The sequence below is a fragment of the Bombina bombina genome, chromosome 2 (genome assembly GCF_027579735.1).
Source record: "Bombina bombina isolate aBomBom1 chromosome 2, aBomBom1.pri, whole genome shotgun sequence".
Lineage (NCBI taxonomy): Eukaryota > Metazoa > Chordata > Amphibia > Anura > Bombinatoridae > Bombina > Bombina bombina.
Genome location: NC_069500.1, coordinates 1,117,664,679 through 1,117,691,876, shown reverse-complemented (window position 1 = coordinate 1,117,691,876; position 27,198 = coordinate 1,117,664,679). Strand labels below are relative to the sequence as shown.

The 27,198-nt window shown below is 40.5% G+C and overlaps 1 protein-coding gene across 1 annotated transcript in view; it reads right to left on the bottom strand.

The window, feature by feature from the left end:
- The window catches only part of GLRB (glycine receptor beta), a 437,385-nt gene that overhangs the window by 109,066 nt on the left and 301,121 nt on the right, over window positions 1-27,198 (bottom strand). The window contains exon 6 of the mRNA XM_053703772.1: window positions 9,318-9,400. Coding sequence (XP_053559747.1) covers window positions 9,318-9,400 — 83 coding nt within the window. The remainder of the gene's footprint in view (window positions 1-9,317; window positions 9,401-27,198) is intronic.

The following is a 27,198-nucleotide window of genomic DNA, read 5'->3' as shown; positions in this document are numbered from 1 at the left end:
TAAGAACGCCTCTTTCTTTGTCTGGTTTGTAGACAGACGAGAAAAGTGGAACCTTCCCCTTGGAGTGGAGTCCTTGAATTCTAGAAGATATCCCTGGATAACAATCTCTAAAGCCCAGGGATCGTGAACATCTCTTGCCTAGGCCTGAGAGAAGAGAGTCTGCCCCCTACTAGATCCGGTCCCGGATCGGGGGCTACCCCTTCATGCTATCTTGGTAGCAGCTGCAGGCTTTTTGGCCTGTTTACCCTTGTTCCAGCCCTGGTAAGGCTTCCAGGTTGCCTTGGGCTGTGAAGCGTTACCCTCTTGCTTTGCAGCTGTAGAGGCTGAAGCGGGACCGCTCCTGAAGTTACGAAAGGAACGAAAATTAGCTTTGTTTCTAGCCTTAAAGGGCTTGTCCTGAGGGAGAGCATGGCCCTTTCCCCCGTTGATTTCTGAAATAATCTCTTTCAATTCTGGCCCTGAAAAAGGTCTTTCCCTTGAAAGGGATATTTAATCATTTGGATTTTGACGTCACATCGGCCGATCATGACTTGAGCCAAAGTGCTCTGCGCGCCATAATGGCGAAACCTGAATTTTTTGCTGCTAACTTAGCTAATTGCAAGGCGGCATCTGTGATAAAAGAATTAGCAAGCTTTAGAGCCTTAATTCTATCCATAATTTCGTCATATGAGGTCTCCATCTGGAACGAATCCTCCAGCGCCTCAAACCAGAAAGCTGCTGCTGTAGTTACAGGAATAATGCAGGCAATAGGTTGGAGAAGGAAACCTTGTTGAACAAAAATTTTCTTAAGTAAACCTTCTAACTTTTTATCCATAGGATCTTTAAAAGCACAACTGTCTTCAATTGGTATATTTGTGCGCTTAGCAAGTGAAGAAACAGCCCCCTCTACCTTAGGGACCGTCTGCCACGAGTCCCGCCTGGGGTCAATTATGGGGAACATTTTCTTAAAAATAGGGGGGGGGACAAAAGGGACACCTGGTCTATCCCACTCCCTAGTAACAATATCCGCAACCCTTTTAGGGATCGGAAACGCATCAGTGTATACAGGGACCTCTAGGTACTTGTCCATTTTACACAATTTCTCTGGGACCACCATAGGGTCACAATCATCCAGAGTGGCTAATGCCTCCCTGAGCAATACGCGGAGATGTTATAGGAAGAGAAAGTGATACAAAGATTCTACACTCAGACTCTTTGCTAATCCCAAAGGTGATGTATCCTCAAAACACTAACACCTAAATCAAAGAAAGAAAAAGAGGGGGGTGGGATAGCGCTTAGACAGCTGTGAGTCTTGTTAAATGAATTTGGTGTATATAATCCCAAATATTTTTTATATCTATACTTTCAGATACTCGGGATGATCCCTGATTGGGGTTCTCAAATTTTGATATATCTGACTTGGTATATTAGGAAGTAACAGCGTGTATGTTTTGGTCTTAGACCGTGATATTCACGGTTTTGATAATTATTATGTCTAAATTTTATAGCCTTTTACCTTCTGACTTATAAATCACATATATATTTATAAAATATGAAATCAAAGAATGGAGTTTGGTGTTTAAATATATATATATATTTTTTATTCCTATACAAAAGAAAATCCTAACAGAAATTAATAAACAATAAAATCTAATACATTGATGCCGGCATCTAGATCTATATTTTAAAACATTGTTAAAATTTGTATTCTTATACAGGTATAGCACATTACCAACTTCCCTATGATTCTATGTTCCGGTTACAGTTTAAAAAGACTTTTGTTTGTAGCGTTACATACAGATCAGTTGGTTACTTTTTCTCATAAGGATGCATCACGTGATCTTAGTTATGTCTCTCTCGTGATATAGTTTGATATAATGTTGCAAATCAGATTTTAGGGTATACTACTATCTATATATGTGTGTTTATACAGTGTGTTTGCAAACATACAATAATGTTCCAGGTTAGTTACTACTTAGTTTACACCCTTGTTTCTATAAACACAGTTCTCACAAAGGAAAAATAGTTTTTTTCAGATTTTTCTGTGATTTCTTTATAGTAATGTTTTTTGAAAAAGTGTCTCTTATTTAAAAAACCTTGGTACAATGTCCGTATTCTGGATTCCTCAGTCCAAGTATGTGACCGGCCGGTCTCTTAGTTGTGAAGTGGCTCCGTTTATTCTCCTGCGCCGCCCTTTTCTTGGTTTTGGATCCGGGTCGGATTGTGGTCCTTGAGGACTTTCCCAGATCGAGTCGTTAAATTTTCTTTTCTGTCTGTGTTACCCTTAGCTGGTGAATTGGGGCTGGAACGGTTACTGGGTCCTGGGGCAGGAATTATACATATGGAGTCTGTCCCTTGTTTTTGTGTGGGATATGGCTCGATGTACCTGCCCTAGCCAGCTCAAACACAAGAAAGCCTCTCATCTGCTGGGTTTAATTCTTTGGTTATCGGATAACTGTAAGCAATCTCTACGCGTTTCAGCCTGGGGCCTTTATCAAGATACGCGGAGGTGTACCAGTTTTAATTTAAACGCTAATGAATCTGACTCTGCCTAATGAGAAACCTTTCCTGAGTCTGAAATTTCTCCCTCAGACATCAAATCCCTCACCCCCACTTCGGAGTGTTGTGAGGGTACATCAGATAAGGCTACCAAAGCTTCAGACTGCTCATAATCTGTTCTTAAAACAGAGCTATCGTGCTTTGCAGGAAAAACTGGCAGTTTGGATAGAAAGGCCGCAAGGGAATTATCCATGACTGTCGCTAGTTGTTGCAATGTAATAGGGGCAGACGCACTAGAGGTACTAGGCATCGCTTGAGCGGGTGTAACTGGTTGGGACACATGGGGAGAGGTAGGCGGACTATCCTCATTACCTTCAGTCTGAGAATCATCTAGGGCCACACTTTTAAGTGCAACAATATGATCTTTAAAGTGTATAGACATATTAGTGCAATTGGGACACATTCTGAGAGGGGGTTCCACCATGGCTTCTAAACACATTGAACAAGGATTTTCCTTAGTGTCAGACATGTTTAACAGACTAGTAGCATACACAAGCAGGCTTGGAAAACACTTTAATCAAATAAAAAACACAATTTGAAAAAACGTTACTGTGCCTTTAAGAAATAAAAAGAGCACACAATTTTACAAAACAGTGAAAAATGCACCAATCCTTTTGAAATTTTCACAGTATGTACCTAAGGCTTTAATATGATTGCACCACAAGTTTCAGAATGATTAACCCCTTAATGCCCAAACCGGAGCAGCCTAAAGCCAACAACCGGTTAATTAACTACAGCACCTTGCCACAGCTTACTGCTGTGGCCCTACCTGCGCTTATGGATCAGTTTTGGGGGAATAAAGCTTCTTTTAGGCCCTCAATCAGCAGCTGGACCCTCCATGTGAAGCAGCATGAAACAGTCTTTCAATTCTAACTGCGCATCTGAGGCGCGAAATTAGGCCCCTCCCACTCCACTCCAGAGTTGTGAGGCCTACAAAAATCACTTCTAAGTGACTAAATTTATGCCATGTGGCTAATAACCCCAGTAAAACACTCCAAAGTGCTTAAAAAGGTGTCTCCAATGAGTATTTCTTAAATAAATAATCGATTGCCCTGCATTAGTGTCAACCAGCCTATTTAGCCCTGTCATGTAAGCATTCAATTTCAGAACATAGCTTACCCTCCCCACATGGGGATCTTGTCAGTCTTCTAGCATTATCTCAGTCTTGTCTAGAAATAAATGACTGAACATACCTCATTGCAGTCAAGCCTGCAAACTGTTCCCCCCAACTGAAGTTTTCTGGTACTCCTCAGTCCTGTGTGGGAACAGCAGTGGATTTTAATTACAACATGCTAAAATCATTTTCCTCTCAGCAGAATTCTTCATCGCTTTTCTACTAGAGAGTAAATAGTACAAACCGGTACCATTTAAAAATAACAAACTCTTGATTGAAGATATAAAACTACAATTCTAACACCCCATTCACTTTACCCTCCCGTAGAGAGACCCTAGTGCTTAGAGCCGGCAAAGAGAATGACTGGGGGGTGGAGCTAGAGGGGGAGCTATATGTACAGCTCTGCTGTGTGCTCTCTTTGCCACTTCTTGTAGGGAATGAGAATATCCCACAAGTAAAGGATGAAACAGTGGACTGGATACACCTTGCAAGAGAAATTGCATTCTCTATCTAAATCATGAATGAAACATTTGGGGTTTCATGTCCCTTTAAACATGAGCTATGATTATGGAGTTTATCCGAAACGCGTAAGCAAGTCTATGTGCCTACCAGCCAGAGGTCCTTTTGGATTGTCTTGTACCACTTTGCCTGATTTTAATGTTTTTTTTAATAAAAGCTAAGTTTTATTTTACCAAGCTGTTGCCAATGTACTTTCTTTGGTCCGGCCTTTAAACATGAGGTCACATATGTGTGATACACAAATCATGTGTATTTGCAAACTTGCAGAAATAAAACTTTGTTTAAAAATATTACTCTTACAACTGATTGTGTCAAGCAATATGACCACATCATATTAAGTAGCTATAGGGGTCGATTTATCAAGCTACGGCGGGCAGGGGGGTCCACCACAGCTCACCTCTGGTGGACTAAATTCCCCTGGCAGAATTTAACATTGCACGCAAGCGCTATTTTACGCTCGCAAGCAATGTGGCTACCTGCCCGCGCACAGCCCATCACACGTGGACAGGAGCTGTCAATCTCCCTAGTCGGATGAAACCGTAGAGATTGAAATTCTTCACTTTAGAGCGTGGAGATTGAAATTCTCTCTTGTGAGAACCTGCAGCCGTTAGATGGGCAAAGCCGTTGATAAATTAAGCCCATAATATTTCATGGCTTTGGGTGCTGTACCAGGTTATATATAACATTTAGGAATCAAGGGCGCGATCCGAAATACGGCGCCGGTAGTTGCTAAAGTCCCGTAAGTCTGACAAACTAGCTATGTCCAGAAATCTGCGTAAGTACAAATTTCTGGAGTCGCTAGTGACTTATGGCACTTTAGAAACTGCCGCCGCATAAAAAAACTTACTAAACTACTAAATCTACCGTTACTGTCTAACACGCCTCCCAAACATAGCCTGACACGTATACCCCTCTATCCGCAATCCCCCCTCTGACTCCTAACAATAAATGTATTAACCCCTAAACTGCGGCTCCTGGACCCAGTCACCAGCTACATTAACTGTATTACCCCCTAATATGATCCCCTACACCGCCGCCACCTATTTTAACTATATTACCCCCTAATGTGAGCCCCCTACCCCGCCCCAGCTACATTAACTATATTACCCCCTAATATGATCCCCCTACACCGCCGCCACCTATTTTAACTATATTACCCCCTAATCTGACCCCCCTACCCTGCCACCACCTACATTATATGTAATACCCCCTAATCTGACCCCCTTACACCGCCGCCACCTATATTAAAATTATTAACCCCTAATCTAATCCCCCTACACCGCCGCCACCTATATTAAATGTATTAACCCCGAATCTAATCCCCCTACACCGCCGCCACCTATATTAAATATATTAACTCCTAATCTGACCCCCCTACACCGCCGCAACTTATATTAACCCTAATTATATTAGGGTTAATATAGTTAATATAGTTATTATATTATATATATTAACTATATTAACCCTATCTAACCCTAACATCCCCCTAACTTAATTATTATTGCAATAAATCTAAATGATATTAATATTTTTAACTAAAATATTCCTAATTAAAACTAAATACTTACCTATAAAATAAACCCTAAGATAGCTACAATATAATTAATAATTACATTGTAGCTATTTTAAGGTTTATATTTATTTTACAGGTAACTTTGTATTTATTTTAACTAGGTACAATAGCTATTAAATAGTTAATAACTATTTAATAGCTACCTAGTTAAAATAATTACCAATTTACCTGTAAAATAAATCCTAACCTAAGTTACAAATACACCTACACTATCAATAAATTCATTAAATAAACTACAATTATCTAAACTAAAATATAATTAAATACACTAAACTAAATTACAAAAAATAAAAAAAGATTACAAGAATTTTAAGCTAATTACACCTAATCTAAGCCCCTTAATAAAATAACAAAGCCCCCCAAAATAAAAAATGTCCCTACCCTAAACTAAATTACAAAAAGTAATCAGCTCTATTACCAGCTCTTAAAAGGGCCTTTTGTGGGGCATTGCCCCAAAGTAATCAGCTCTTTTACATGTGGAAAAAAAAGAACAACCCCCCATTAGAACCCACCACCCACACACCCCTACTCTAAAACCCACCCTATCCCCCCTTAAAAAAACCTTAGTCTAACCCCCAAGTGGTTCTTACCTGTCCTGAATACCGGCGGAGAAGGTCCTGTTCCAAGCAGAGAAGTCTTCTTCCAGGCGGCGACCTCTTCTTCTTCCAGGAACCAGCCGGCGCGGATCGGAGGAGTTGAAGACCGATGACTGCGGAGCTGAAGACCGACGACTCTGGAACTGAAGACTGGCCACGCTGGAACTGAAGATCGGCAATGCTGGAACTGAAGACCGGAGCCATGGAGCGTGGAGGATCCTCTTCATACGATCGCCGCCGTACACTGAATAGGAATTCAAGGTACGCAATTAAAAATGGCGTCCCTTGAATTCCTATTGGCTGATTTGAGCCTTCAAATTCAAATCAGCCAATCGGATGAGAGCTACTTTAATTCTATTGGCTAATTTGAATAGCCAATAGAATAATAGCTACTGTAATTCTATTGGCCGATTAGAATAGCCAACAGCATTACAGTAGCTATTATTCTATTGGCTATTCAAATCAGCCAATAGAATTAAAGTAGCTCTCATCCGATTGGCTGATTTGAATTTGAAGGCTCAAATCAGCCAATAGGAATTCAAGGGACGCCATTTTTAATTGCGTACCTTGAATACCTATTCAGTGTACAGCGGCGATCATATGAAGAGGATCCTCCACGCTCCATGGCTCCGGTGTTCAGTTCCAGCGTCACCGGTCTTCAGTTCCAGCGTGGCCGGTCTTCAGCTCTGCATTCATCGGTCTTCAACTCCTCCGCTCCGCGCCGGCTGGTTCCTGGAAGAAGAAGAGGTCACCGCCTGGAAGAAGACTTCTCCGCTTGGAACAGGACCTTCTCTGCCGGTCTTCAGGACAGGTAAGGACCACTTGGGGGTTAGACTTAGGTTTTTTTAAGGGGGGATAGGGTGGGTTTTAGAGTAGGGGTGTGTGGGTGGTGGGTTGTAATGGGGGCGGGGGTTGTTCTTTTTTTCCACAGGTAAAAGAGCTGATTACTTTGGGGCAATGCCCCACAAAAGGCCCTTTTAAGGGCTGGTAATAGAGCTGATTACTTGTTGTAATTTAGTTTAGGGTAGGGACATTTTTTTATTTTGGGGGGCTTTGTTATTTTATTAGGGGGCTTAGATTAGGTGTAATTAGCTTAAAATTCGTATAATCTTTTTTATTTTTTATAATTTAGTGTTTGTTTGTTTTGTAATTTAGTTTAGTGTATTTAATTATATTTTAGTTTAGATAATTGTAGTTTATTTAATGAATTTATTGATAGTGTAGGTGTATTTGTAACTTAGGTTAGGATTTATTTTACAGGTAAATTGGTAATTATTTTAACTAGGTAGCTATTAAATAGTTAACTATTTAATAGCTATTGTACCTAGCTAAAATAAATACCAAGTTACCTGTAAAATAAATATAAACCTTAAAATAGCTACAATGTAATTATTAATTATGTTGTAGCTATCTTAGGGTTTATTTTATAGATAAGTAGTTAGTTTTAAATAGGAATATTTTAGTTAATAATATTAATATTACTTAGATTTATTGCAATAATAATTAAGTTAGGGGTGTTAGGGTTAGATAGGGTTAATATATATAATATAATAACTATATTAACCCTAATATAATTAGGGTTAATATAGGTCGCGGCGGTGTAGGGGGGTCAGATTAGGGGTTAATATATTTAATATAGGTGGCGGCGGTGTAGGGGGATTAGATTACAAGTAAAAGAGCTGAGTACTTTGGGGCAATGCCCCGCAAAAGGCCCTTTTAAGGGCTGATAATAGAGCTGATTACTTTGGGGCAATGCAGTGTAGGGACACTTTAGTATTTTAGGGGGTATTAAATTTAATATAGGTGGCGGCGGTGTAGGGGGATTAGATTAGGGGTTAATACATTTAATATAGGTGGCGGTGGTGTAGGGGGATTATATTAGGGGTTAATAACTTTAATATAGGTGGCGGAGGTGTAAGGGGGTCAGATTAGGGGGTAGTACATATAATGTAGGTGGCGGCGGGGTAGGGGGCTCACATTAGGGGGTAATATAGTTAAAATAGGTGGCGGCGGTGTAGGGGGATTAGATTAGGGGTTAATCATTTTAATATAGGTGGCGGCGGTGTAGGGGGATTAGATTAGGGGGTAATGTAGTTAAAATAGGTGGCGGCGGGGTAGGGGGCTCACATTAGGGGGTAATAACTTTAATATAGGTGGCGGCGGTGTAGGGGGATCACAGGGGGTTAGACATTTAATGTAGGTGGCGGCGGTGTAGGGGGATTACATTAGGGGTTAATAATTTTAATGTAGGCGGCGGCGGTGTAGGGGGATTACATTAGGGGTTAATAATTTTAATGTAGGTGGCGGCGGTGTAGGGGGATCACTTTAGGGGGTTAGACATTTAATGTAGGTGGCGGCGGGGTCCGGGATTGGCGGTTTAGGGGTTAAGCACTTTATTAGGGATTGCGGCGGGGGATTGCGGTTGACAGGTAGACATTGCACATGCGTTAGGTGTTAGGTTTTATTTTGCAGGTAGTTTAGGTAGTTACGGGGCTCCAATACTACGCCTGCATTTTGTGGCGAGGTGAAAATGGAGTAAGATTTCTGCATTTTCGCCACGTAAGTCCTTACGCTGTATATTGGATACCAAACTGAGCGGGTTTGGCATACCTGTCTATGGGCCAAAAAACTACGTCCGAAGGCAGAAATATACGAGCGTAACTTCTAGCTGACGCCGTATATAGGATACCAAACCCGCGCAAAATTTGGCGTCGCTGGCTTTTGCGGGCGACACTGCATATCGGATCGGGCCCCAAATCTGGCATAAGGAATCTTCAATTGGGGAAATAGACAAGCTTATATTTTGACCATATTGATGAACAACTTTAAATGAAATATCATTAAGAAGTGTAATTACACAAGCATTGTGTATCAATTTTTCCTAAGGGTAATGTTGAATATTGTAGAAGAAAACAACACAGATTAGAGAAAATGGCTATAATGTATAATATGAGAATATGTTAAATGAAATACATACAACTTTCTAACTGCATCTTGCAACGCTGTGTATCCATCGGAAACAATGTCAAATCCAGAGGGCAAGACAAAGTAATGGATAATCTAAAATAAAAAAATAAAAATAAAAAAAATTGATTATAATGTTTTAAAGTAATTTTCTAGCTGGCTCATAGGCTTGATATAAAAAACAGATTTTATGCTTACCTGATAAATTACTTTCTCTTGCGGTGTATCCAGTCCACGGATTCATCCTTACTTGTGGGATATTCTCATTCCCTACAGGAAGTGGCAAAGAGAACACACAGCAGAGCTGTCCATATAGCTACCCCTCTAGCTCCACCCCCCAGTCATTCGACCAAAGGTTAGGAGAAAAGGAGAAACTATAGGGTGCAGTGGTGACTGTAGTTTAAACAAAAAAAATGTAACCTGACTTAATTGCCAGGGCGGGCCGTGGACTGGATACACCGCAAGAAAAAGTAATTTATCAGGTAAGCATAAATTCTGTTTTCTCTTGCAAGGTGTATCCAGTCCACGGATTCATCCTTACTTGTGGGATACCAATACCAAAGCTTTAGAACACGGATGAAGGGAGGGAACAAGACAGGTAACCTAAACGGAAGGCACCACTGCTTGCAAAACCTTTCTCCCAAAAATAGCCTCCGAAGAATCAAAAGTATAGAATTTGTAAAATTTGGCAAAAGTATGCAGTGAAGACCAAGTCGCTGCCTTACAAATCTGTTCAACAGACGCCTCATTCTTGAAAGCCCATGTGGAAGCCACAGCTCTGGTAGAATGAGCGGTAATTCGTTCAGGAGGCTGCTGTCCAGCAGTCTCATAAGCCAATCGGATGATGCTTTTCAGCCAGAAGGAAAGAGAGGTAGCAGTCGCTTTCTGACCTCTCCTCTTACCAGAATAGACAACAAACAAGGATGATGTTTGTCTGAAATCTTTAGTTGCTTGTAAATAGAATTTTAAAGCACGAACTACATCAAGATTGTGTAATAGCCGTTCCTTCTTTGAAGATGGATTAGGACACAGAGAGGGAACAATGATTTCCTGGTTATTATTCTTATTAGAAACAACTTTAGGAAGAAAACCAGGTTTGGTACCCAAAACAACCTTATCTGCATGGAACACCAGATAGGCTGAATTACACTGCAAAGCAGACAATTCTGAAACTCTTCGAGCAGAAGATATAGCTACCAAAAACAAAACTTTCCAAGATAATAACTTAATATCTATGGAATGTAAAGGTTCAAACGGAACCCCTTGAAGAACTGAAAGAACTAAATTTAGACTCCATGGCGGAGCCACAGGTTTATAGACAGGCTTGATTCTGACTAAAGCCTGAGCAAACGCTTGAACGTCTGGTACCTCTGCCAGACGCTTGTGTAAAAGGATAGACAGAGCAGATATCTGTCCCTTTAAGGAACTAGCTGACAAACCTTTCTCCAATCCGTCTTGGAGAAAAGACAATATCCTGGGATGGTCACGCAGGCGCTATCAGAATTACCGAAGCCTTCTCCTGTTTGATTCTGGCGACCAGACGAGGGAGAAGAGGAAACTGCGGAAAGACATAAGCCAGATTGAAGGACCAAGGCGCTGCTAGAGCATCTATAAATGCCGCCTTGGGGTCCCTGGACCTGGATCCGTAGAGAGGAAGTTTGGTGTTCTGACGGGACGCCATCAGATCCAACTCTGGAATGCCCCATAGCTGGGTCAGCTTAGAGAAAACCTCCGGGTGGAGTTCCCACTCCCCCGGGTGAAAAGTCTGACGACTTAGAAAATCCGCCTCCCAGTTGTCTACTCCTGGGATGTGAATTGCTGATAGATGGCAGGAGTGATCCTCCGCCCACCTGATTATTTTGGTTACTTCCTTCATCGCTAGGGAACTCTTTGTTCCCCCCTGATGATTGATGTACGCTACAGTCGTGATGTTGTACGACTGAAATCTGATGAATTTGGCCGCAGCTAGTTGAGGCCATGCCTGAAGCGTGTTGAATATCGCTCTCAGTTCCAAAATGTTTATCGGTAGAAGAGACTCTTCCCGAGACAATTAGCCCTGAGCTTTCAGGGAGTCCCAGACTGCACCCCAGCCTAACAGACTAGCGTCAGTCGTTACAATGATCCACTCTGGTCTGCGGAAGCATATTCCCTGAGACAGGTGATCCTGAGACAACCACCAGAGAAGAGAATCTCTGGTTCCCTGGTCCAGTTGTATTTGAGGAGACAAATCTGCATAATCCCCATTCCACTGTTTGAGCATGCACAGTTGCAGTGGTCTGAGATGTATTCGCGCAAAAGGGACTACACGTCCATTGCCGCTACCATTAATCTGATTACCTCCATGCACTGAGCTACAGATGGCCGAGGAATGGAATGAAGAACTCGGCAAATAGTTACAAGCTTTAACTTCCTGACCTCCGTCAGAAATATTTTTATTTCTACCGAGTCTATTAGTGTTCCCAGGAAGGGAACTCTTGTGAGCGGAGAACTTTTTTTCGATGTTCACCTTCCACCCGTGAGACCTTAGAAAGGCCAGTACAATCTCTGTGTGAGCCTTGGCTCTGGGAAAAGACGACACCTGTATTAAGATGTCGTCCAGATAAGGTGCTACTGCAATGCCCCGCGGTCTTAGTACCGCATGAAGGGACCCTAGTACCTTTGTGAAAATTCTGGGAGCAGTGGCCAAATCGAAAGGAAGGGCCACGAACTGGTAATGCTTGTCCAGAAAAGCGAACCTTAGGAACTGGTGATGATCTTTGTGGATAGGAATATGTAGGTACGCATCCTTTAGATCCACGGTAGTCACAGGTTTGAGTAAAAACCCAATCCTTGTTCTGCAATTGGAACTGGATATATCACTCCCATCGTGAGTAGATCTTCTACACAGCGTAAGAACGCCTCTTTCTTTGTCTGGTCTGCAGACAGACGAGAAATGTGGAACCTTCCCCTTGGAGGGGAGTCCTTGAATTCTAGAAGATATCCCTGAGTAACAATCTCTAATGCCCAGGGATCGTGAACATCTCTTGCCCAAGCCTGAGCGAAGAGAGAGTCTGCCCCCTACCAGATCCGGTCCCGGATCGGGGGCTACCCCTTCATGCTGTCTTAGTAGCAGCTGCAGGCTTCTTGGCCTGTTTACCCTTGTTCCAGCCCTGCAAAGGCTTCCAGGTCGCCTTGGGCTGTGAAGCGTTACCCTCTTGCTTTGCAGCTGTAGAGGTTGAAGCAGGAACGCTCCTGAAGTTGCGAAAGGAACGAAAATTAGCTTTGTTTTTAGCCTTAAAAGGCCTATCCTGCGGGAGAGCATGGCCCTTTCCCCCGGTGATATCTGAAATAATCTCTTTCAACTCGGGCCCGAAAAGGGTCTTTCCCTTGAAAGGAATATTTAGTAATTTTAATTTGGACGACACGTCAGCCAACCATGACTTGAGCCAAAGCGCTCTGCGCGCCATAATGGCGAAACCAGAATTTTTTGCCGCTAACTTAGCTAATTGCAAAGCGGCATCTGTGATAAAAGAATTAGCCAGTTTTAGTGTCTTAATTCTATCCATGACTTCGTCATATGAGGTCTCCCTCTGGAGCGACTCCTCCAGCGCCTCAAACCAAAAAGCCGCTGCAGTAGTTACAGGAATAATGCAGGCAATAGGTTGGAGAAGGAAACCTTGTTGAACAAATATTTTCTTTAGTAAACCTTCTAACTTTTTATCCATAGGATCTTTAAAAGCACAACTGTCTTCGAATGGAATGGTTGTGCGCTTGGCCAGTGTTGAAACTGCCCCCTCTACCTTAGAGACCGTCTACCACGAGTCCCGTCTGGGGTCAGTTATGGGGAACATTTTCTTAAAGATAGGGGGGGGAACAAAAGGGACACCTGGTCTCTCCCACTCCCTAGCCACAATATCCGCTACCCTCTTAGGGATCGGAAATGCATCAGTGTATACAGGGACTTCTAGGTATTTGTCCATCTTACACAATTTCTCTGGAACCGCCATAAGCAATACGCGAAGGTGTTCCAACTTAAATTTAAATGCTAGTGAATCTGATTCTGCCCATTGAGAAACAATTCCTGAGTTAGAAATTTCTCCCTCAGACATCACATCCCTCGCTCCTAATTCAGAGTGTTGTGAGGGTACGTCAGATAAACCTCCCAAAGCTTCCGACTGCTCATAATCTGTTCTTAAGACAGAGCTATCTCGCTTTGTAGGGAAAACTGGCAGTTTGGATAGAAAGGCCGCAAGGGAATGATCCATGACTGTCGCTAGTTGTTGCAATGTAATAGGTGCCAATGCACTAGAGGTACTAGGTATTGCTTAAGCGGGTGTAACTGGTGATGACACCTGGGGAGAGGAAGGTGGACTATCCTCATTACCTTCCGTCATAGAATCATCTAGGGCTACATTTTTAAGTGACAGAATATGATCTTTAAAGTGTATAGACACATTAGTGCACTTGGGACACATTTTGAGAGGGGGTTCCACCATGGCTACTGAACACATAGAACAAGGCTTTTCCTTAGTGTCAGACATGTTAAACAGATTAGTATTGCAAGCAGGTTTGGAAAACACTTTAAGCAAGTAAAATCACAATTTGAAAAAAAAACGGTACTGTGCCTTTAAGAAATAAAAAGCGCACACAATTTTACAAATCAGTGAAAAATGTACCAATCCTTATGAAATTTTCACAGTATGTGCCTAATGCTTCGATATGATTGCACAACAAGTTTCAGCCTGATTAACCCCTTAATGCCCAAACCGGAGCAGCCTAAAGCCCACAACCGGTTAGCAGCCTGCTGTGGCCCTACCTGCCCTTAGGGATTAAATTTGGGGAAAACAGCTTCTTTGAGGTCCTCAAACAGTCTCTGGACCCTCCATGTGAAGCAGCATGAACTGTCTGATGAAATGAACTGCGCAACTGAGGCGCGAAATTAGGCCCCCTCCCACTCCAGAGTTGTGAGGCCTTCAAAATCACAACTAGGTGACTAAAATTATGCCATGTGGAAAAAACCCCCGTAATAAACACAACAAAAGTGTTTAAAAGTGTCTACAGCGAGTATTTGTGAAATTAAATAATCGATTGCCCAGCAACAGTGTCAACCAGCCTATTGAGCCCTGTTAAATAAGCCTTTAATTCTATACTGAGTCTCAGAACATGGCTTACCCTTCCCACATGGGGATTCTTGTCAGTCTTCTAGCATTATCTGGTCTTGACTAGAAAAAAGATGACTGAACATACCTTAATGCAGTTAAGCCTGCAAACTGTTCCCCCCAACTGAAGTTTTCTGGTACTCCTCAGTCCTGTGTGGGAACAGCAGTGGATTTTAGTTACAACATGCTAAAATCGTTTTCCTCTCAGCAGAATTCTTCATCACTTTTCTGCCAGAGAGTAAATAGTACAAACCGGTACCATTTAAAAATAAACTTTTGATTGAAGATATAAAACTACAAATCTAACACCACATTCACTTTACCCTCCCGTGGAGAGACCCTACTGCTAGAGCCGGCAAAGAGAATGACTGGGGGGTGGAGCTAGAGGGGGAGCTATATGGACAGCTCTGATGTGTGTCTCTTTGCCACTTCCTGTAGGGAATGAGACTATCCCACAAGTAAGGATGAATCCAGGATGACTGGATACACCTTGCAAGAGAAATGTTGACAAGAACTAACATACATGTTATAAAAGACTGTAACAATTTAACTAATTCTTCTGAGCCTCAAAACGATCTTATAAGCATTCAGGACATGTAGAAGACAGGAAGGGCTTAACTGGATTAAAACAAATTTAAATGTAATGTAAGTATAATCAGCAGAAGAAACTCATTGAAAGTGTTTTAAATTAGTTATTAAACAAAATATCACACATGACATCATGTTTAATGTGTTGTATATTGGTGATCCTCCCCCATATATTAGTAATTAAAGCCGCCAAAAGAACAGGTGTTGTGAATCTGGCTTAGCTATGTCTAAACCTATGATAATGTGTCACTTTGCTATTATAGTAATGTATTTTGGCTGATTTCACTTTTATTTAAAGTGAAGGTCAAGTCTGGCTTAGTCGCTCACTACGTTCTGTAGTTCATGAAAAATAAGCTTGATGTTCGTTCATGATTTCCCCTAATTGTTCACAAAATCATTTATATTTTACCTTCAAATTCTCCCCATTGTATTTTTTTGTCTGCCCGCCATCTTGCCAATATTGATTGACATATTTTTCAGATTAAATCGCCAATCTCTGTTCACCCCCCCCGGGGCGTTCTGCCCCTTTTTCTAAACGTCACTATTCACTTCTGCACATGCGCTAAGCAGCAACTCGCATCATATACCTCTCACGCTCGTGCATGAGACGCGCATGCATATTCCGTTTCTTTGTTATTTGGATACCTTACGAACCACCAATTTTTAACGCATGCGCGATTACGGTGAAGTTACGCATGCGCAGTTTCTTTGACATCTTGTGCACAAGCTTTGACTGACGTAGAGAGTGTGTGGGACCGCTCGCTACGTCACTAGAGTTGAATAAGGAAGTGGTGGAGGGGAAGAGTAGCAAAGGAAACGGCGAGTATAATAAAATATGATTTTTAATAAAAATAAAAAGCGGTTGAGAAAAAAAAAAAGTTAGCGACTAGGATGCATATGGGTTATTTTGTAAATTGCAGTAGTCCATTGGGCTAAAATTGACCTTCACTTTAATATCAGAATTTGTTTGTTTTACTACTGCCCTAATACAGGCTGGAGTACATTCTGTGGAATTCACAACACCGACCCCCTTTTACAAATTGCACAATTGTTATCCCCTTAAGGACAAGACCATTTTTCAATTTCCTTACCTTAAGGACCAGGGCTATTTTTACATTTCTGCTGTGTTTATGTTCAGCTGTAATTTTCCTCTTACTCATTTACTGTACCCACAAATATTATATTCCTTTTTTTTCACCATTAAATGGACTTTCTAAAGATATCATTATTTTCATCATATCTTATAATTTACTATAAAAAAATATATAAAATATGATAAAAAAATGGAAAAAAAAACACAAAATCTGTTACAAATCTACAACCACCAAAAAACACCCATACTAAATAGTTTCTAAATTTTGTCCTGAGTTTAGAAATACCCAATGTTTACATGTTCTTTGCTTTTTTGCAAGTTATAGGGCAATAAGTACAAGTAGCACTTTGCTAGTTCCAAACATTTTTTTTTCAAAATTAGCGATAGTTACATTGGAACACTGATATTTGTCAGGAATCCCTGAATAACCCTTTACGTGTATATATTTTTTTTAGTAGACAACTAAAAGTATTGATCTAGGCCCATTTTGGTATATTTCATGCCACAATTTCACTGCCAAATGCGATCAAATTCATTCATTTTTTCACAAACCTTTTCACAAACTTTAGGTTTCTCACTGAAATTATTTGCAAACAACTTGTGCAATTATGGCACAAATGGTTGTAAATGCTTCTCTGGGATCCCCTTTGTTCAGAAATAGCAGACATATATAGCTTCGGCAATGCTTTTTGGTAATTAGAAGGCCCCTAAATGCCACTGTGCACCACACGTGTATTATGCCCAGCAGCAAAGGGGTTAATTAGGGAGCTTGTAGGGTTAATTTTAGCTTTAGTGGTGTAGTGTAGTAGACAACCCAAAGTATTGATCTGGGCCCATTTTTGAATATTTCATGCCACCATTTCACCACCAAATTAGATCAAATAAAAAAAATCGTTAACTTTTTCACAGTTTTAGATTTCTCACTGAAATTATTCAAAAACAGTTAGTGCAATCATGGCACAAATGGTTGAAAATGCTTCTCTGGGGTCCCCTTTGTTCAGAAATAGCAGACATATATGACTTTGGTGTTGCTTTTTGGTAATTAGAAGGCCGCTAAATGCAGCTGCACACCACAAGTGTATTATGCCCAGCAGTGAAGGGGTTAATAAGGTAGCTTGTAGGGTTAATTTTAGCTTTAGTGTAGAGATCAGCCTCCCACCTGACACATCCCACCCCCTGATCCCTCCATAACAGCTCTCTTCCCTCCCCCACCCCACAATTGTCCCCGCCATCTTAAGTACTGGCAGAAAGTCTGCCAGTACTAAAATAAAAGGGTATTTTTTTATTTTTTTTAAAATATTTATTCTGCCTTGTAGGATCCCCCCTTAGCCCCCAACCAGCTCTCTATACTCCCCCCTCGACCTATTGGCCTCTATCTTAGGTACTGGCAGCTGTACCCATATATATATATATATAGGGAGTGCAGAATTATTAGGCAAATTAGTATTTTGACCACATCATCCTCTTTATGAATGTTGTCTTACTCCAAGCTGTATAGGCTCGAAAGCCTACTACCAATTAAGCATATTAGGTGATATGCATCTCTGTAATGAGAAGGGGTGTGGTCTAATGACATCAACACCCTATATCAGGTGTGCATAATTATTAGGAAACTTCCTTTCCTTTGGCAAAATGGGTCAAAAGAAGGACTTGACAGGCTCAGAAAAGTCAAAAATAGTGAGATATCTTGCAGAGGGATGCAGCACTCTTAAAATTGCAAAGCTTCTGAAGCGTGATCATCGAACAATCAAGCGCTTCATTCAAAATAGTCAACAGGGTCGCAAGAAGCGTGTGGAAAAACCAAGGCGCAAAAATAACTGCCCATGAACTGAGAAAAGTCAAGCGTGCAGCTGCCAAGATGCCACTTGCCACCAGTTTGGCCATATTTCAGAGCTGCAACATCACTGGAGTGCCCAAAAGCACAAGGTGTGCAATACTCAGAGACATGGCCAAGGTAAGAAAGGCTGAAAGACGACCACCACTGAACAAGACACACAAGCTGAAACGTCAAGACTGGGCCAAGAAATATCTCAAGACTGATTTTTCTAAGGTTTTATGGACTGATGAAATGAGAGTGAGTCTTGATGGGCCAGATGGATGGGCCCGTGGCTGGATTGGTAAAGGGCAGAGAGCTCCAGTCCGACTCAGACGCCAGCAAGGTGGAGGTGGAGTACTGGTTTGGGCTGGTATCATCAAAGATGAGCTTGTGGGGCCTTTTCGGGTTGAGGATGGAGTCAAGCTCAACTCCCAGTCCTACTGCCAGTTTCTGGAAGACACCTTCTTCAAGCAGTGCTACAGGAAGAAGTCTGCATCCTTCAAGAAAAACATGATTTTCATGCAGGACAATGCTCCATCATACGCGTCCAAGTACTCCACAGCGTGGCTGGCAAGAAAGGGTATAAAATAAGAAAATCTAATGACATGGCCTCCTTGTTCACCTGATCTGAACCCCATTGAGAACCTGTGGTCCATCATCAAATGTGAGATTTACAAGGAGGGAAAACAGTACACCTCTCTGAACAGTGTCTGGAAGGCTGTGGTTGCTGCTGCAAGCAATGTTGATGGTGAACAGATCAAAACACTGACAGAATCCATGGATGGCAGGCTTTTGAGTGTCCTTGCAAAGAAAGGTGGCTATATTGGTCACTGATTTGTTTTTGTTTTGTTTTTGAATGTCAGAAATGTATATTTGTGAATGTTGAGATGTTATATTGGTTTCACTGGTAAAAATAAATAATTGAAATGGGTATATATTTGTTTTTTGTTAAGTTGCCTAATAATTATGCACAGTAATAGTCACCTGCACACACAGATATCCCCCTAAAATAGCTAAAACTAAAAACAAACTAAAAACTACTTCCAAAAATATTCAGCTTTGATATTAATGAGTTTTTTGGGTTCATTGAGAACATGGTTGTTGTTCAATAATAAAATTAATCCTCAAAAATACAACTTGCCTAATAATTCTGCACTCCCTGTATATATATATATATATATATATATATATATATATATATATATATATATATATACATACATAAATATATATATAAATAATGCATGCATAAGAAAGGTTCTGCAGTCACTGTACATCCACAAGTCAAAATCATTACCAAGGTGCTGAAAGATTCAAAAAGTAATGAGTTCTTATTGAGATTGCACTCTCCGGAAACAATTTTTTTAAATCTTAGCATTTATTGTTCTCCATAAAAAACATGTACTCATAATATACCTTTATCAAATGGATTAACCAAATGAATTGCACATTTCAAAATACCAAAATAATCTATCTGTACTTACTTCTCCTTATATTATCTTTTAAAACCATAAAGGACGCCCACATCACTACTAGGGTGCACATGCTCACATTGAAGTCACGTCCCCTTTCCGGCATTCTCAATAATTTAGATTGGTCCGACTGTCACCTGGCAACACCCAGTACAATGATGTATATATCTGTAACATTTGGCACCATGGCATTTGACTTATGGATGTACAGTGACTGCAGACTCTTTCTCATACATGAATATATGATTTGCTGAAATCTGCACCCTGGGCTTATTAAAGGGACAGTCTACACCAAAATGTTTATTGTTTTAAAAGATAGATAATCCCTTTATTACCCATTCCCCATTTTTGCCTAACTAACACAGTTATATTAATATACTTTTTACCTTTTATCTAAGCATCTTCTGACAGCCCCCTGATCACATGACTTATTATTTATTATCTATTGACTTGCATTTTAGCCAATTAGTGCAGTGTCATCTACAACCCATGGGCGTGAGCACAAATGTTATCTATATGGCCCACATGAACTAGCAGTCTCCTGTTGTGAAAAGCAAATAAAAAAGCATGTGATAAGAGGCTGTATGTAGGGCCTTAGAAACAGACAGAGGTTTAAAGGTTATAAAGTTTATTAATATAACAATAACAATTTTAGTATTGACTGTTCCTTTAAGCTTACATATTTTATGAAGTATTCACAAAGGATATATTTTTTCCCCTTTTTTGATTGGATTAAAATTTCCAGTCCTGTGGATCTGAGTTTGTTTTAAGCGTTTTGGATATGGGTGAACTCAGAAGATAAATTGATTGGGGACGATACAGTAAATACTGATACTTTTATATACAATGATGCAGAGAGAATATGTGTCACCACGGATTTGCGCGAGTTGGGGGGGAGATACCTCATTGATATTTATCAGTTATTGAATCTTTGAAAGAGCAAATTGGACTAGCATTTGCATACTGTATATTTATTAATAATAACAATAATAAGTATTTTTTCTATAAAATGGTTGATCTTTTTTCCTATCTTAATATCATAAATACATAAAATTAACTCACAGGTGACAGTAAACTGTGAAAGTTATAACATACATAATTTTGAATATTTGAAGCAGCAAGATACATCTCTAGAAGATGGAAGTATAGTTCCTGAACTTACATTTAAAGGGCCATAATACCCAAATGTTTAAACACTTGAAAGTGATGCAGTATAGATGTAAAAAGCGGACTAGAAAATATCACCTGAACATCTCTATGTAAAAAAGAAAGATATTTTACCTCAAAGGTTCCTCAGTAGCCACATCCCATTGTAAAGGATATGTCTGTCCCGGGACAGCCGAAGGGATGAGCCTCGTGCACTCTCATGTTATTTCCCTATTCAGTGTAAGGAAGTTTATAATGAAATCTCATGAGAGTTAAGTCAAATCTCATGAGATCACAGTAAAAGAGTTCAGGACCTCAGCACTGCTGATGCTGATTGGCTGCTGTTTATTTCTTCTTTTTATTTTTTACCTGCAGCTAGGCAACAGCTGAGTATAACTTTTTACACAGAACTTACTCTGCTGAGCTGAGGAGATTGTGAGGTAAAATATCTTCCTTTTTTACATAGAGATGATCAGGTGATATTTTCCTGTCACCTTTTTACAGTTATACTGCATCAGTTTCAAGTGATTTAGCATATGAGTATTATGTCCCTTTAACTTGCTTCCATCTGGGAGAAGACATAGCTTCATGACTCACAAGCTGACAAATTAAATTAATCTGTTTCCAGTTGCTCTTAGTGCACTACCAAAACCTTTTGCAGACCTTTTCTTGCTACTTGAATGGATATAACTGGGTATAATTACAGTTGTATGGTTACTACTCACGGCATTATTGTTTTCTCTCCTGTACCTGCAGCTCTTTTTAAAGATGTCCTCCTAACTCTTTACAGTTGCGACTCATCTAGTTTCTAATAATCTAAAAAAAGTTGCTAACAAGTGACTGCAAGGGTGTGTGCACTAATAAAGTGCAATATGCGCAGGCTGAGATTTGCAGTCTCCAGCTGACTGATTGGGGCAAGGTCTCCCTCAGAATTCAGTAGACTTGATTCTGGATGTTGTAGTCTTTTAAAACATAAAGGACACAGAACTTCTCCTAGTGCAGGTTAAACTTTTAACAGAATGATTCCAAGAACGTATATGAAATGGGTACTCACATTCCAGTTTGCACAATGAAATAATGCAAACAAAGCAGGCTGGATGTTACAGACACCGGCTGTCTGAATCAGGTCTCTCTGGATTGTTCTTTTAAATGGTTTGAACAAGTGGTGTAAGGTGCTCCAAAGTGGTAAATTAGTTAAAAAGCAGACTACTTAAAATCACAGTTTTATTTTAAAAACATATAAAGCATGCAACGCGTTTCTTAGCTAACTAGCTGTTTCATCAGGCATGTAACAAGTGTAAATGAGGAGCACAATATATACACACACATATGTTCCAATTAATTACCATAGGGCCAACAGGGCTAAGGTAGATGTGTTTACAACTATATTTCCAATATGCAATTTTAGTAAAATTTATATATAAAAAAACTATATGAACAATTAAAACATGAATATAAACAATGTTAAAAATATGTGGGATAAAATAAAATACATACAATCAAAAAAATATATCTAATGCAAATTTGATTTTCATCTTGACAACTGATTGCCCTTTTTTATAGAATTCTATTGGCTTATAGTGAATCACATGTTTCTTGTTTGGTAAAACTTCCAAACGAGTCCTATTGTTTTTTAGCCAATTTTTGTTGATACATATTAGTAATATATGCCCTAAGACTTGAGATTCTGATCAATAATTACTGTATCATCACTGAGGAATGTTTATGCTAAGTATAACTGATATTGTATGTTTGGAGGGTGTTGTCCGTCTATAATCAATAGATGTTAGCTTTTGGAGGAGGCATATTATACTTTGTAAGACTTGTGTGCATTATATATTCACAACCTTCATATTTACGGAATGCTTGTTATGCTTAGTCGTAAGTGGGCATGATTGTGACGAAAGTTGGCGATAGCCAATCGAATGATTCCAAAAACGGCACTGAGTGTAGCCACTTAAATACTTGTGAAATCGGAACTAGGTTGTAATAAATATTTAGGAAGAATTGCCAAAGATATAGGGTGTGATCGTAATGAAACACTAGCAAGAAAATGTTGTCAACATGGGAATTTATCAGCAAAATAAAGAAATTTCTAATTTAGAATCCAAATATTATATGAATTAACATTTCTAGATGCTATGCTATTATATTTGTTCACGTGATCAGAAGTGGGAGTAGTTATAGTAGAGTTGGCGATAGCCAATCCCCTGCTTCTGAAAATGGCATTGGATTATAATTCTGAACTTTGATTAACAGTTGTCAAAAGAGCAACTAATATGCAACAAGCGATCATAGTGTGATATTTGCTCCCTCCAACAAAAGAATTTTCATCAGTTCTAAAATTAAAGGAATGGCTTTTCGTTCATATGTTGTATTGACATCTACAAAGTGTTCTGTAGTATTCATAAAATGTTCAATCTGATTATAAGAGGAGAAGGGGGGGAAGTTAAGTATATTTGTAGATAATGTTCTGCTTGATAAACTATAATCTTTAAATTTGTTTGGTGTCTCATTTGGTATCTTTAGTGATATTGATCTTGTTTTTACTATTTTTAGATTAATAAGAATTATTTTCTTAGGGGCTGTAATGTTTAATTTGCATTTTGGGTCAAGATGGTGTGAAGGATGTATTAATATAAACTGGAGACTAATGTGATAAAACTTTTTGTGTGTTCAGTTGTTAAAAGCGGCTAAATCTATATGATCATTTAGACCATTGGGATATAGAGTTTAAAGTTTGTAAATCCAATAAGTCTCTTGTTGGCAGAGACATATCATTCTATAAAAACACCAATGAAAATCACACCAATAGAATAAATCCCTTTTTATTCAACATATAATATATGTGTGTGTGTGTATATATATATATATATATATATATATATATATATATATATATATATATATATATATATATATATATAATGAAAAGGGATTTATTCTATTGGTGTGATTTTCATTGGTGTTTTTATAGAATGATGGTGCAAAGTACAGTGTCTTGATACGCTTTTTTTGAGAAAGCCTTTTCGTATGTTTCTACAATGTTCTGCCCATCTAATGTGGAGTTTACGACTTGTGCGCCCTGTGTACTGGGCTCCACAAAAACACTTGAGGAGGTAGATCACATAAGAGCTTTTACATGTTAAAAAGTCAGAAATTATAAATTCTTCATTGGTAGTGATAGATTTGAATGCTTTTTTATATTTAGCGAGAGACATGTGTTGCAATTTGTTTGGTTACATTTATAAACAACTTAAAGGGACAGTCAACACCAGAACTTTTGTTGTTTAAAAAACAGAATTTATGTTTACCTGATAAATTACTTTCTCCAACGGTGTGTCCGGTCCACGGCGTCATCCTTACTTGTGGGATATTCTCTTCCCCAACAGGAAATGGCAAAGAGCCCAGCAAAGCTGGTCACATGATCCCTCCTAGGCTCCGCCTACCCCAGTCATTCGACCGACGTTAAGGAGGAATATTTGCATAGGAGAAACCATATGGTACCGTGGTGACTGTAGTTAAAGAAAATAAATTATCAGACCTGATTAAAAAAACCAGGGCGGGCCGTGGACCGGACACACCGTTGGAGAAAGTAATTTATCAGGTAAACATAAATTCTGTTTTCTCCAACATAGGTGTGTCCGGTCCACGGCGTCATCCTTACTTGTGGGAACCAATACCAAAGCTTTAGGACACGGATGAAGGGAGGGAGCAAATCAGGTCACCTAAATGGAAGGCACCACGGCTTGCAAAACCTTTCTCCCAAAAATAGCCTCAGAAGAAGCAAAAGTATCAAACTTGTAAAATTTGGTAAAAGTGTGCAGTGAAGACCAAGTCGCTGCCCTACATATCTGATCAACAGAAGCCTCGTTCTTGAAGGCCCATGTGGAAGCCACAGCCCTAGTGGAATGAGCTGTGATTCTTTCGGGAGGCTGCCGTCCGGCAGTCTCGTAAGCCAATCTGATGATGCTTTTAATCCAAAAAGAAAGAGAGGTAGAAGTTGCTTTTTGACCTCTCCTTTTACCGGAATAAACAACAAACAAGGAAGATGTTTGTCTAAAATCCTTTGTAGCATCTAAATAGAATTTTAGAGCGCGAACAACATCCAAATTGTGCAACAAACGTTCCTTCTTTGAAACTGGTTTCGGACACAGAGAAGGTACGATAATCTCCTGGTTAATGTTTTTGTTAGAAACAACTTTTGGAAGAAAACCAGGTTTAGTACGTAAAACCACCTTATCTGCATGGAACACCAGATAAGGAGGAGAACACTGCAGAGCAGATAATTCTGAAACTCTTCTGGCAGAAGAAATTGCAACTAAAAACAAAACTTTCCAAGATAATAACTTAATATCAACGGAATGCAAGGGTTCAAACGGAACCCCCTGAAGAACTGAAAGAACTAAATTGAGACTCCAAGGAGGAGTCAAAGGTTTGTAAACAGGCTTAATTCTAACCAGAGCCTGAACAAAGGCTTGAACATCTGGCACAGCAGCCAGTTTTTTGTGAAGTAACACCGACAAGGCAGAAATCTGTCCCTTCAGGGAACTTGCAGATAATCCTTTTTCCAATCCTTCTTGAAGGAAGGATAGAATCCTAGGAATCTTAACCTTGTCCCAAGGGAATCCTTTAGATTCACACCAACAGATATATTTTTTCCAAATTTTGTGGTAAATCTTTCTAGTTACAGGCTTTCTGGCCTGAACAAGAGTATCGATAACAGAATCTGAGAACCCTCGCTTCGATAAAATCAAGCGTTCAATCTCCAAGCAGTCAGCTGGAGTGAAACCAGATTCGGATGTTCGAACGGACCCTGAACAAGAAGGTCTCGTCTCAAAGGTAGCTTCCAAGGTGGAGCCGATGACATATTCACCAGATCTGCATACCAAGTCCTGCGTGGCCACGCAGGAGCTATCAAGATCACCGACGCCCTCTCCTGATTGATCCTGGCTACCAGCCTGGGGATGAGAGGAAACGGCGGGAACACATAAGCTAGTTTGAAGGTCCAAAGTGCTACTAGTGCATCCACTAGAGCCGCCTTGGGATCCCTGGATCTGGACCCGTAGCAAGGAACTTTGAAGTTCTGACGAGAGGCCATCAGATCCATGTCTGGAATGCCCCACAGCTGAGTGACTAGGGCAAAGATTTCCGGATGGAGTTCCCACTCCCCCGGATGCAATGTCTGACGACTCAGAAAATCCGCTTCCCAATTTTCCACTCCTGGGATGTGGATAGCAGACAGGTGGCAGGAGTGAGACTCCGCCCATAGAATGATTTTGGTCACTTCTTCCATCGCTAGGGAACTCCTTGTTCCCCCCTGATGGTTGATGTACGCAACAGTTGTCATGTTGTCTGATTGAAACCGTATGAACTTGGCCCTCGCTAGCTGAGGCCAAGCCTTGAGAGCATTGAATATCGCTCTCAGTTCCAGAATATTTATCGGTAGAAGAGATTCTTCCCGAGACCAAAGACCCTGAGCTTTCAGGGATCCCCAGACCGCGCCCCAGCCCATCAGACTGGCGTCGGTCGTGACAATGACCCACTCTGGTCTGCGGAATGTCATCCCTTGTGACAGGTTGTCCAGGGACAGCCACCAACGGAGTGAGTCTCTGGACCTCTGATTTACTTGTATCTTCGGAGACAAGTCTGTATAGTCCCCATTCCACTGACTGAGCATGCACAGTTGTAATGGTCTTAGATGAATGCGCGCAAAAGGAACTATGTCCATTGCCGCTACCATCAACCCGATCACTTCCATGCACTGAGCTATGGAAGGAAGAGGAACGGAATGAAGTATCCGACAAGAGTCTAGAAGTTTTGTTTTTCTGGCCTCTGTCAGAAAAATCCTCATTTCTAAGGAGTCTATTATTGTTCCCAAGAAGGGAACCCTTGTTGACGGGGATAGAGAACTCTTTTCCACGTTCACTTTCCATCCGTGAGATCTGAGAAAGGCCAGGACAATGTCCGTGTGAGCCTTTGCTTGAGGAAGGGACGACGCTTGAATCAGAATGTCGTCCAAGTAAGGTACTACAGCAATGCCCCTTGGTCTTAGCACAGCTAGAAGGGACCCTAGTACCTTTGTGAAAATCCTTGGAGCAGTGGCTAATCCGAAAGGAAGCGCCACGAACTGGTAATGTTTGTCCAGGAATGCGAACCTTAGGAACCGATGATGTTCCTTGTGGATAGGAATATGTAGATACGCATCCTTTAAATCCACCGTGGTCATGAATTGACCTTCCTGGATGGAAGGAAGAATAGTTCGAATGGTTTCCATCTTGAACGATGGAACCTTGAGAAACTTGTTTAAGATCTTGAGATCTAAGATTGGTCTGAACGTTCCCTCTTTTTTGGGAACTATGAACAGATTGGAGTAGAACCCCCTCCCTTGTTCTCTTAATGGAACAGGATGAATCACTCCCATTTTTAACAGGTCTTCTACACAATGTAAGAATGCCTGTCTCTTTATGTGGTCTGAAGACAACTGAGACCTGTGGAACCTCCCCCTTGGGGGAAGTCCCTTGAATTCCAGAAGATAACCTTGGGAGACTATTTCTAGCGCCCAAGGATCCAGAACATCTCTTGCCCAAGCCTGAGCGAAGAGAGAGAGTCTGCCCCCCACCAGATCCGGTCCCGGATCG